Genomic DNA, 13,477 nt, shown 5'->3' with positions numbered 1-13,477 from the left:
AAACTCAAGTGATCTGGCTTCTGCTATGAAAAGACTCTCTTCAGAAAAGCATGAAGACATAATCCTCCCATTTTTTCCCAAAGTGCTGATTAACAACATGCACGCAGCAACACCAGGCACAGATGTCTACAGAACACCTGTGTTGTTCCACAGGCACTGTGCAGTATGGCAGGCTGGGGTTAAGAAATGAAAAGAACACATTCTCACACCTTATAGATCAGATACATTAGGAAATTTGTAGCAGAGTGAACAGCCCTGGTCATTCTATCACTTAAGTCATGCACCGGTGATGTGAAGCTTTATAAGACTTAGTCATGCAACAGTGTGAAATCTCCAGTGGTGACCACGTCCTCTACAAAGCCTCCACAGGCAATCAGTGAAAGACATTAGTATAAGTGGATATTTTTATACCTTTTTGATTCTTTATACCTGATTTGATTCCTCCTACAGAGTGTCTCCTGGGAGTCAAGCAGGATCAGACCTTAAGTACCAGCAAAATTGATTTTTCTAACAGAATTATTGTTTCACCTTAAGAAGTCATGTGTTACGAGGGTGTCTTATGCTGAGTGACATTTAGCATGTCTGTTCCAGGTCTTGAGGTTCACAGTCCTCACAGACTAGTCTTCATTAAGGGTTTAGGCTATAGCACTTGATTTTGGCAGATTTTGGAAATCAGAGGTAAGGGCAAAGGATGATGAAGGACACTAGGTCTTGTCTCAGCAGAGACAAGGCCAGGGGTATGGACACAGGACCACAGCAGTACTATTCTAGTACTAACAATTTAACACTGCCACTGAAATCCATGGGACCTACACATATCCAGCATCTCTTGCACTGGATGCCAGATTTCAGTCCTCACTGAGGGCAAGGGTATTCAACTCACGGTATTGCTAGAAGAATGAAACTTTACAAGAATCAATGCTAAACATTTGTATTTTATCCTTCTGTAACATGTAAATACCTAACAAGTACTGTCAAACTGAAACACTTGTAGATGCTCTAATACTTACAGTAAGTGCCACTGATCCTAGCAAAAGTGCAACTGAATAAACCAATCCTTTGCTGTTTATTTTAACCTGTGGAAATCAGAAAAGACTTTTAAAATGCTGACCATATAATTGGGCTTTGGAGATCAAAAATCAATTTACTGATTTAAAGTCTACCTTCTGCTTTGAATAGTGCCTTATTTTAAACTATGGAAATTTGTAACCGATGTATCCTAATGAAGAACAGGAAGATTAAGGAATCAAACCAAATGTAGAGTGATCCTATCTCCATAAAAAAGAAGTCAGCATTTATAACGGATTTTATGTTAAAAATCCTCATGCTGTTATTCTGATCTTAGTGACAAAAATGCTAAGGCACATGGAGACAGGTTTACTGGAAGTTGTGTAGCAAGAAAATGGTAGAACCATGAACCATCCATGGCAACAGTTTTCTGCTACACAGTGTAATGTACTCCAGCTGACAAACTGGAAATTAACTGCAGCTTGTGGAAGAAAAATTGCTTCCTTAACTAGGTTCCTTGGCAAAGAAATAACACTTATTTAGCAACTAATAACATGATCAACAGGTTGGTTTTAAGTTTATTCTATTTGAATGCTTTCTTTTTAGGATTAAAAAAAAATAGAATAAAAGAGCAAATTAAAGATTTGCCAAGTATACATACAGTTGATCCATAATCAATCGCCATGGTCTGCAAACCCCAAGGAACACCAAGTCCCACTAGAATGTCAAAGACATTGCTCCCTACTGTATTGGATACTGCCATGTCACCAAGGCCTGCAGAGAAAAAAAAACAAAAAACAACTCCAATAAAATCAAAGTATATGGCCATTACTCTGTGTACTGGAGTAAACTAAAGGGGAATGATCTGCATTGACCCAATCCCACTTGAACTGGCCAGAGTATCTGAGGTAGGGAGACAATTTCCACAACACTGGCTGACTTCTGAAAAAAAGTGCAAAAGTTGCTCACTCCAGCTACATCTTCTTTGTGTGTTGCAAAGCCCTTACAGGGTACGTGGTGTCCAAGCAGCACCTGAGGGTTATGTCAAAGCCTTCTTCTAGGCAGTCTGCAGCCACAGGGAACCTGAATATTATGTAGTGGATTTAGTATGTGGATATGTGATCCTTATCTCATGAATGAAAAGAGATCCTGAAAATAACCAACCAGATGATAGTGAAAGATATTATGCACTTCTGTAGGGTTTAATCAGTAATAATTTCACTTCAAGAGCAGTAAAATACTACAGGAAAGGAATAGAAAGGTAAATGGTGGTCAAGTACCTGGGTATTACTCAAAATCTACTTCTAATGCTTACCTTTGGCTGCCATTTCATTCTGCACCAGTTTCAGTGGATATGAGGAAGGCAAAATTTTTCTGCGTCCCTGCTAACTTCCCTTAGACTTAACTGGCCTAACTATTGAATCACTTACACCAAGTGAATACTGGAAAGGAAGGAACTGGAAAGGAAGAAGAACTCTGACATAAATGGGACATGTCCCAAAAATAGTTTCAGAGTAAACAGAGTGGAGACAGACACTACCATAGCATAAATACATGATCCTCTAGCAGGAAGCTTCTGAAAGGTAATGCTTTGGATCCAAGTTATGGTAGTGTCCATCTCTACCTGTCTGCTTTCTGTCAGTGAACAACTCTCTTGAATTCAAGCAGTGCAAAGTCCCTGTACTTTCTTTAGGGGCATTGGGTCCCTTTTTAACAATCTAGTGCTTACCTTAACTTTCAGAGCAAACAATCTTTGCAGTATTTTTGTCTAGCACAACAGAAGAACTAATCTAAAGAAGCAGTCTGTTAATCTAAAAATGCAACATTTTCCTTGTTCTTGAAAAAACTCGTTCACTTAAATTAATACACATGCAAAATTAATTTAGTAGGAAGGTGGTTCCATAATAATTCTGAAGACTTTGTTGTACTGTTTTTGTGAGAATATTCTGCACACAACAAATAATGCAACATGGAAAATTATATACTTTAAATATATAATACTTTTCAAGCAAGCAACATTTCACAGCACTACTCCTATCTCAAATTACAAAGGTGGGGCTTTTTGAGTACTTAATTTATCACTGTAAAGCCCTTGTTGTTTGCCAAATGAAGTATGCTGGAGATGTCATTATCTGATAAAAAAAGGCTATGGGAATTGAAATAGTGGAAAAGAATAAAATTAGGTCTTTTTCTTATTCGCCTGCTGTTCAGAGGATCACACTGTCAGGTCTAATGTTTTTCAACAACAGGAAGGGATGTTACTACCAGCGTTTTACAAATTAAAAAAAAAGAAACATAAAGAAACTTAAACAAAATTTAAAGATAAATGAGAAGGCCTTCGACAATTTCAAATGGACAGCTGAGGAAGATGCAGATGTCAGTAATCCCAAACTCTTTCCAATGCAGCTATTCGTATGTTCCAGGGGGAAAGGTCTGCATTTGGATGAGAACTCTGCTTGGAGCAACAACACTTCTGCCTCTCAAACCACTTGGATTTGAGAGGGCTTGTAGAAATCAGTAAAGGTTTTACACAGAAAAGTGTTGTATATATCAGTACATATTCTTCAATGTAATTTTTGATAGCTGATATTCTAGTTTTTGTCTATGACTTTTGTCTTTTTACCCTAACTGATACATACCATGCATGGGACATCTGAGGTTGAGTTACCTCCTAGAATGCTAGACTGCCCCATCCCAATAAGCAAAAGATAATTTTTTGGTTCACAATAATTAGCAAACTGTTTTGGCTTTTAATGAGGTGCTGAAACAGTAAAAAAATTAAAATAAAATTATAAACTTGCATTGGCAATTTGTATGTATGGAGGAAGCAAATCACAGAGCACATATGTAAGATTGCAGTTGCACTTCAGCAGACACAGTACCTTGTCTTGCTACTATTAAGCTGGCCATGCAGTCTGGGACACTTGTTCCTGCAGCCAGGAAAGTAATGCCCATGATCACATCTGGTATCCCAAGGGTGTATCCAATCACAGTCACCTGAACAAGGAGGAAGGTAGATTAACTTATCCTATTTGGAAAGTGTCCTCATTCCAATACAGTTGTGGCATACTTTTAACTTTGATTTCTGGTGTGGACTCTAACAGGAATAGACTCAGAATATTTATCCATTTCTACAGATTAAATACTTGTGGAATTACCAGCCTAAAACCAATCCTGTGCAAAGGAAAATTACTTTGGGCCTAATTATTCAACATTCCATGGATAAACAAAATCTCAATTTCCTGTACTTCTAACATGACATACTGCTGTTTTGAGGAAATACAATCCAATCTGTGGGTTTGAGGTTTTTTTGGTATCCACAAATGGGAGGATTCTCACTGGTTCTATTCTCAAAAGGACTGCAACCAATATAATACTGTAATATAGTGGCAGAGATATAAATAACTTATTTAACCTAACACAAGAATAAGGACCTAGGTTCTTGCATGACTTCTCATATAATCCCAAAGTGAGCATGCCTGGTTATACTGTCCCTGATATTCCAGATGCAGCTTGAAAAGAGCTTAGGGAATCACTGAAGATTTCAGTAGAGCTCTTAGAAAGGACAGGGAACTGAATTTTTCTGGAACATCCAAAGAGGGTTAAAAAAACATCAAGAAAAGGCAGCTGAAAAGGAAACAGGCTTGTGAGAGTGGGAAGACTGAACCAGGGACAGACTGCTGTTTCCCTGCTGAGACTTCTTAGGATGGAAGTCTTCTGGGCTATGTAATGTTTTCTTGAAACAGTTTGCCAGTGTCTCACATGAGGAAAATTGGACCCTTCACTAAAGAAAAGGTGTATTTTAGGAAGTCACTGACAAACCTCGTCTTCAGGGGCAAGCAGAGATACAGGAATAAAAGCTGGCATGGTTCTCTTGCTGAGATTGGTAACAAGGTATTATGGTCCAGACGTCCCTTGAAGTATTATGGGCTGCAGCCTTAATGAGCACCTCTCTCGTTTGTGAAAGGAATATCTATATATGGAACCAAGGCACAGAGTATGACCTTCCAAAGGACATTTAATATGATACAAATGTGTGGCTTTGGCTGGAAAATCAATTTCTTAGACGCAGTCTACATTAAGGATTGTTTTACAATGCCAAAATTACATAGAAAGTTGCAAAAAGTATATAGAAAATACAGTCTTTCATGAGAGGAAAACATAAAGCAGTTTTCAAATGCCTGACAGGCATTTGAGGAAAGTCGAGTGTTCTCCACTACCTTCCTATTGTGCCCTACACAGTAAAGGCCCAATTATTTCTGCAGAAAAAAGGCAGCAAAAAGCTAAAATCATAATAATCATTGTACGAGCTGAAGAGACTGCACTACAATTACAAGTCGTTCTTCAACAAATGCACAGAAGATTTTTACACACATTGAGATGCACGTTTCACTTTTGAAGTCCTGTTACATGCACTTACCATCCACACCATGAAGTAGGAGAACAAGGCAATCCAGAGAGTGGAGAGGATGAATGTCAGCATAAAGCACTTCTCCCAGCGTGGTTTGCTGCAGTTTGGAATTGTGGTAAACAGCAGGAATATCAATGGCCATGTCAAAAGCCATTTAATTTTGTTCATTTTTCCATCTGCAGGACAAAGCAAGAAAACAGTTTAGCTTTCCCATCACTATCCCAGGCTCAGTTACACCTCTTTAAGGAGAGCAGATGATCCCAGAAGGATGTTTACAATTGTGCATGTCAGCTCATTTTCCAGGGTACCTTCCCACTACACTTGGCCTTGCTACTTTCAGTCAAGTTCTGCATGGTCATCCAGAATCTTCTTGTAGTTAAGTCTGCCAAGATCTATGAAAATCCATGGAAGAAGTACAATGATTTAAAATCACGGCTGATACTAAAACCAAAATTAAGTCAAGTTTGTTGTTCTTTGAAATGTATTACTACTAATCCAGAATTAAACAAAAAAACCCAACAACAAAACCAACCAACCAAAAAACCCCACCTTCTCACTTTGATAGAAATCTCGAAATCCAAGTGGTGAAAAGAGCTTGTACATTCTGTGCAGCAACAGAAAACAGAAGTGCAAGACCCAACCTATGAACATGGCACTTTTTCTCCACGTGCCTCATTGTTCTAATTCGGGCAGAAGTTCAAATAAACTGATACTCAGAAGATCTAGATTTGTTAGGTCTCTCCATCTGCATACAACACCACCTTGAGATGATAAAAGAAAACTTCTGGAAAAGGAAACAAGGTAGTGACTTCCCTTGTATAGCTCTCCAAAATCAACTGGTGAGAAATACCAGAGAACTGTCATTGCTGAAGACTGGTAAACACATTGTCATTTGTTTAAAATCGACAGTATTACAAATATAATCTCAATGCATAAACCAGAATTTTATAACTGGGCCATAAGTAAATGGGATACTATTTATACAGTTCATAAAACATCCTTCAAGTAGGATGACAAATTTGCCTATGAGGTTAAGTGAGAATTTCACAACCAATGTTGTGGTAATTTTGACTTGGGTTTTCATTACACTGTGTTAGAATTATGCTAGAATTAAGTAGGGGTTCCCATCATTAACTGATAATGCTATGCTTGAGATCTACTAAAATATGCTGTTTTGAATAAAATCATTGATCACATTGAAGGAAATTATCAGGTACATCTTCCAGTGAAGTTGTTTAGCTACATTATAAAGAACAGTTACTAACCAGCTCCTATCAATTTCACCAATCATTTTCTTTCAGCAAAGACTTTGGGATTTATGATGTACTTGACAGGAATTTTTGTTAGCGATTTTAATTGGATTGAACTCAGTCCTCTGGACCAATGTGCGCCAGGATGCAATAAAATTTAGTATTTTACACTTAAAAACTGTTAATACTTTTATCATTTATGAGGCTACTTGCTAATTAAGTCTAATTTAACTCGTGGAGTCCAAATGTAAGTCTTTATTCATTTACTTTTGTATATATTCTAGAGCTAAATTTTCTTGCTTGAGTTATGAAACAGCATTCTAACTTAAGATTTCCTTGTGAATTTTGAGATTATATCAACTCACCAGGAAACCTTAGACTAAGCCTTGCTCTTTATTCTCACTTATAGCTTGCGACTGTGGAACTTCTAACGCATAAAACTACTGAAGTGTTCCAGGGGCATTTCTAATTCTAGACGTTTGCATGTCACTGAGGCTGTATTACAGATTTAACAGGAAAGACCTTTTTCTCTCTGCTTACATATGCTTCTGCACAGATGTTTTTTAAAACAGTTATCTTTTACCTGTTCTGCGCAGGAAATGACACTTCTTGGCTCACTTCTCTCTTTAATTGTTAACAAGGCTGCAAATATTCTACAAAATATCCTATGGTAATTTATACCGCCTGCTGCTTAATTTGTTACAGTTTGGATTACTTTAACACTCCTAGATAGTTAATTTGTACTCTGTGTACTCAAGCTGCTAAGCTTGGTTCATAGTCCAAGTCAGCATGGCCTAGGTCAGTAACATCCTCAGCACACAATTCCAAATGCAGGGTCAGTGGATGACTGATTGAAAAAATTACGGATCCAATTCTGATCAGCGTGGGTGTAATCTAACTGACTTTGGTGCTGCTACACATAGGCAGTCTCATTTGTCTTTTCAGTAACATAAGTAAAAAAAACCAGAATTGCCTTAAGAGAAAATAGTCTCTGCTGGGGAATATGCAACTCGTCTGGCATCCTCTTTAGTATCCTGAATTACTCAAACAAATGCTTAACTGAGAACACATAGTGCCTTACCACTGGCACAGCTATGCTTGGTCATTTCCAGGAAAACCTAAGAACTAGTGGAAGAGGACTTGCCTTTCCATTATCTTTGCTGAGTTTGAATGGATGTGTGTCAGATTAAAATTCCTGGCTCGATTAGGGGTGATGTTTAACCCACACAACATCTTGAGTCGAAACTGCTTAGCTGGATGGTTTGTGGGAGTGACATCTGCACTCAATACTGACAACTAGGCTCGAGACTTTGGGGAAGAGCAGTGTGTAATTCTGGACTTTGCCAGGTGAACAAGGGAAGCCAAGTGCCCGTTTGCAGTTAGCCTGGAACAGTGCAGAAGTACCATGGCCAAAACAACTTATTTGACACAGTCTACACTGGCTTCTCTTCTGTGTTTTGGTTTTCTAGCTTTTATCTGTCCTTAGTTCTACCTCAGGCCTTTTTATTCAGCTCCTGCTATTCTGGGTCATGGAATGTGTGTGGCACACAGGACTAAAGAAGTCTACTCTTATGCTGTAACTTGGCAGTTTTTTTAAGACCTTAAGTACATTAAGCAGGAACCTCAGTGAAGTGAGACTTTATTTCCTCAGGAAACTGATGACTTTATTCATTTGCATTATGAATGCATAATCAATACACAGCTAAAAGATGCAAAACAATTTTTTTTAGCTCTTTTGAAAGTACTTCTTTTGCTGTTCTATTCTTTTGGTTTTGACCACCCACTCTAAAATAATAATTTAAAAAACTTTATCATTAAGTTGTTAAAGCGAAGTATGCTTATAGCTCATGACAAATTGTTTTACAACTGTTGAGTAGCTCCCTAGTACATCTGCAAGGAAGAAAATTATCCTTCCCATTTAGGCCATTATTCTATACACAGCTGTTCTGTCCCATTACAAGACCCCAGGGCAGTTGTTTTAACAGTGGTACCACCCACTCCTGTGAGCCCTGGGTTTCAAGGCTCCTGCAGCAACCCCCTCAACTGAGAAAAGGTGTATTTTGCACCCCCTCACAATAATGAAAGAATCATACTTTATTACAGAAAGCAACACTGGTCTACACTCTGTTCACATCACTCTGCTGTAAAAGAAGATGAGGGTTTTTTTGCAAGGAGTTGTTTTCACTACTTCGTACATCTATTTTTTCTGTTTCCACAGATATTTGGAAGCCAAGCATGCCAAGTATTTCAGAGAGGTATCATTACAAAGTTTCTGAAAATGAAGTAGCAGCCCTACAACAAAGACTTCTGCTAATTTTCAATACATTCCTGGGCTAGTCATCGTTCCAGATGTTATGCTTAATTATTTTCACATTCAGATAGTGTTCTGGTGAACAAAGACAGCAACACAGATCACAGCACTGAGAAGAAACAACAGAAAAAATAATCCTATTTGCAACACTCACAGAGTGGAGAGGAGCTCATTTTAAAGTGTGAAATGACATTTGTGTTCACCTTTAGATGAGAAGTGTACTCTCGAAGTAAATGTACTGATTGACCCCACTTAGTGTTTTCTGGTTTTCAATTTGCTCTGTTTTAGTCTGCAACATGGAGCAGCCTTGTATCACACAGCAACATTCCCTTAGTATAAAGCTGAACCAGAGGCACAAAATAGTAAGTGCTCCAGGTAATAATGGGCATTTTGTCCATGGGACCAAGCTAGAGCTAGACTGAAACAGAACTTCCAGAGGCATATAGTGCAGACAGCCCCCATATCCTAGTAAATAAGCTGCAGAGAAAACACTTTTTCCAGTTTAAATGGAGTGGAGTCTAACGACACCATCAGGAATAACATCTAAGTTATTGTAGCTAGTTAAATTTGATAGCTTTCCCACTCAGTTTTCCCTTTAAAAGCATGTCAGCCAAGCACAGATCTCAGCTCCATACATTAGTTACCTCAGAAATGCCTAAACCTTCCCAAGTGAAAGAAGCATCTCCTTGCACAAAGCAGCAACTAGCTGACTGATCTAAAAAAATTGTAACATCCCTGAAAGGCATAAATCTAATTGGCACACAGGACCTTCATAACTGTATGTTTGTGAATTCAAATAAATCTCAAGGTAACTTGAAAACTGGGAAAGGTATTCTCTAATTGAATTGAGAAAGGCTTCTTGAAGTTTACTATGGATTGCTATTTTTCCAGGGTTTTTTGGTGATGGTAAATTTAGACTAAAAATGAGGCACATCCAGGCTCACCTAAAAAGATTATTGCTGCAAACTTTTTTCATGTTTCACTTCATAATTTTTAATTTCTTTTTTATCTTTTAAAATTTATCATTTTTCATTTGGGAAGGACAAAACCCAAGCAAAAAAACCCAGCTTGTTTTTTCTCCAATTAAAAATGACTTTCCAAACACCTGTCCCCTTGGTTTTAATTAAGCTTTGTATTTTCAAAGATGAATTAACACCCACATATTATTATCAATGTCAATTCAATTCTCAACCCAAAAATGTGTAAAAGTAACAATATGTCTCTACACTAGGAGCTTTGTAATAACCCACAGAGCAAGTAAACTCCTGTTAGAAAATGCTGTTCAGAGTTCAGACTGATTGTCTAATTTATTTATATTGAAGTTTTCCAATCTGAAAACTTAATTTCTAGTCACATGCAGTATCCAAAACAGAAATACCATTTTTTCTCCCAAGTATGGTACTCAATATAGAACCAACTGAAACACATACAGCAAACTAGGTCTATTGTGAATTGTCCATCAGAATGATTTTCCACAAAACAATGTCTGTTGCAAAATAATAAAAAAATTTTTAGAAAATGGTTTTCAATTTTTCATTAGGAAAATTAACACAGCAGCTGACACTCTACCTACTTGGGAAATTCTTATTGACTTCATCTCTGCAAATTACCCCATAAAATGTGAGAAAAGAGATTCTCTGTATATAAGCACACTAAAAAAAGGCTATGTAGTGTGTGAAACAGTATCCAAAGAGGCTCAGACTTAATCATTCTTCCAAGTGGGCAGCAGACATATTAAAATATTTTTATTGCAGTTCTCTTGCAACAGACCTTTGGAAGCTTTCTTTTTTCCCTTTGGAAAATACCAAGGTTTTACTTCTCATCCTCATCCAAAACAGACTGTTTTTCAACCTACTGATACTCTTCTGAGAAGTTTCATTTACCAGAATACGAGTTCCAAATTCCAGACCATGAAATCTGTCCAAAACAACTCAGATTTCTATTTTCAGCCTGTGCCTTTACCACACTTCAAATATTTGGATTTATGCCAATAATTTTCCCTTAAATACACATTTTTGGTACAGCAAAAACTGGTCTACAAAAAAGAATTTGCTCCTTACACAGAAATGAGCTTTACTCACAGAGTTACAACAGGTTTACACAAGACAACATTCAACAAAAATAATATGTAACTGAACAGAAATGCTCCCCATATCTTGTTCGACTTGGCTGGATTTTGCCCTGGTTTATTTTGCATGTTTTACCCTTGCTGTCTAACAAGGAGCTACAGCATCCTGAAGGACCCTGGGTTTGCCTTGTCCACCGTGTTTCCAATAAAGCAAGACATTAAGTGAAGCAAATAGGAGCCAGGTTCAAAGTAAGTAAAAGGTTCTTTACAAAATCATGAAGCTCCTTCCCAAAAGATGCTGTGGGTGTTAAAAGCTTGCAAAGATTCCATGACAATTAGACATTAATATTAGGTTAATGAAGCTGAAACACACTAAGGAATTTTAGATCAAAATTTTACATCCAGTCCAGGAAGTTCCTTGAGGTGAAAACAACTGAACAATAACTTGTCCTGTCTCATTCTTCCCCAGGCTTCATAAAATCATGGATGGAGTCAGAATATTAAGATAAACATTTGTTTTGACCAAGTACAAACATTTTAAATGTTTTTAGTAGATACTGTTAATTTTTTTTTAATTCTATCCTAGACCTTATCTTTGTATTTTGGATCCAAACAAAAATTGATAGGACTGCTAATCTCCTTTATTGCTATCTCATTTTAGCTCTAGGAATTATTATTCCTGTTTTAGCTAACACCATCGTGATTTACATAAAGCATCCATGCTCCAATTCTGTAAGAGAAGTAGTTCTTCATTCCTGTGAAATGATCAGGAGCTGAGATCACAGAGTATTTTAAAGGGTGCTGAACATGTGACAATGGAAGGGATTTAAGCATCCATTAAGAGCTGCACAGAAGTGCTTTTCTGAGTCTGGGCTCTAAAAGACCACTGACCTATGAAAGGGCTTTAACATCATTTAGTTGTCAACATATGCCTGCCCAGTTTTGTTCTATTTTAATTTGATCTGTGGGGTGTTTTTTTAAGTTTAAGACCTGTCTTCAAACAACTGCAGAGTAATCAAATAGTAAAACTTCAAATGAGCCTTTCTCTTGGGAGATAATCATAATAATCTAAAGGTTAGATCAAGAAACAAATCCCTCTTTTAAAGAGAATGTGATTTTTCCCACACAGAAGCCAAAGTCAAAGGCTGTTTGAATGATATCATATGCAGTTTCCATAAAAACTGTATGTTGTCTCCTTTCTCAGGATGGGAGCCACACCCGGGAGTGAATCTCTCTGGATGTTTGACAAAGGGGATATATGCTGAAACAGTTTGAGACTGTTTTCATGTAACAACTACATTCTCTATTTCTGCTTGCTAAAGCCCTCCACTTTGTGCTGAGCACTCCTATTGACAGAGGATAAAAAAGGAACAAAATGCAAAAGATGCATTTTGACACAACAAATAATAACTGTGAATCATTCAGAGATGAAACTTTATACTTCACTTACATTTACTTCGGTTTCAGAAAAAACCCAGACTTGTTCTTGCAAAAGTATCTAGAACATGCAATTTGAAGTAAGAAAGTCAAATCCCAAATTAGGCTAAAAAATGTGACTACAAAACTGCACAAAAAGGGGGTTGGGCCAACTCACAGCCATTGCAGTTGCAGCTCCTAAAACACAAGAGTGGATTTTTTACCTAGGTCATCATAACCAGTTGAATTGGAAAGTCGTATTGAAAACTGAAAGTCTATTCTTCATAGAACACTCTGTAGTACTGAAAAAATACATGAACTTCTGATCTTTAGAAAATGTACGTGCCTTATTCCTGAACTGAAAATATATCAAAGAAAACCACAGGGGATTCTTAGAAACTGTCTGCAAGCTACCCTTGCCCTGAAGCCAATTTTAAATGTCAGGATTTTTTTAGGCTACTGATTGTGCCACAGGACTTAAACAACAACAAAGTATGATGCTGGGTCCTCACATTTTCACCAAACTTTTTAAAGTAGTGCTTTTGAAAGCTTAATGAAAGAATGCTTGGTCAGAATATAGGAGTTGAGAAATGAAAATCCAACCAAGGGATAATCAACTCCAAGCAACAGAGTGACAATACCTGAAGATAATGATAAGAATTTTATGCAATCACTTACTTTTACACAACTCTCTTGAGCTCATGTTGAACTTTTGCTCCATTCAGTATGAATTGAATAACCGGTGATTCCACTCTGGCCTGTTAAACCTCACTTTATCTTTAAAGATTCCCTCAAAAATTTAGAAAAAATGCATTTAAAGAAGACCAATGTTACAACTAATAACCGCCTCTTTAGTTCAAAGCATTTTGTCTATTGTGAATGTCATACATTTAGGAAGCTTTAATTTGAAATTTACCTATGTTTTATTCATAAAAAAGCTGCCTGGAACATAAGAAAAAAATGCATGATTGCACTACCTTAATCAAAACTTGTATCCAAAAACTTGTTAAAAA

At 37.2% G+C, this 13,477-nt stretch overlaps 1 protein-coding gene across 1 annotated transcript in view; it reads right to left on the bottom strand.

Annotated features, from left to right (window-relative positions):
- Window positions 1-13,477, bottom strand: part of SLC24A4 (solute carrier family 24 member 4) — a 90,568-nt gene that overhangs the window by 6,874 nt on the left and 70,217 nt on the right. Inside the window, exons 13-16 of the mRNA XM_088166159.1 lie at window positions 5,429-5,595; window positions 3,891-4,005; window positions 1,670-1,782; window positions 1,011-1,076 (exon numbers count right to left, since the gene is read on the bottom strand). Coding sequence (XP_088022285.1) covers window positions 1,011-1,076; window positions 1,670-1,782; window positions 3,891-4,005; window positions 5,429-5,595 — 461 coding nt within the window. The remainder of the gene's footprint in view (window positions 1-1,010; window positions 1,077-1,669; window positions 1,783-3,890; window positions 4,006-5,428; window positions 5,596-13,477) is intronic.

Source organism: Sturnus vulgaris, chromosome 6, assembly GCF_052056855.1.
Source record: "Sturnus vulgaris isolate bStuVul1 chromosome 6, bStuVul1.hap1, whole genome shotgun sequence".
In the NCBI taxonomy this organism is placed as follows: Eukaryota; Metazoa; Chordata; class Aves; order Passeriformes; family Sturnidae; genus Sturnus; species Sturnus vulgaris.
The sequence above is the reverse complement of the archived record's forward strand: the minus strand, read 5'-3'. Positions and strand labels throughout refer to the sequence as shown.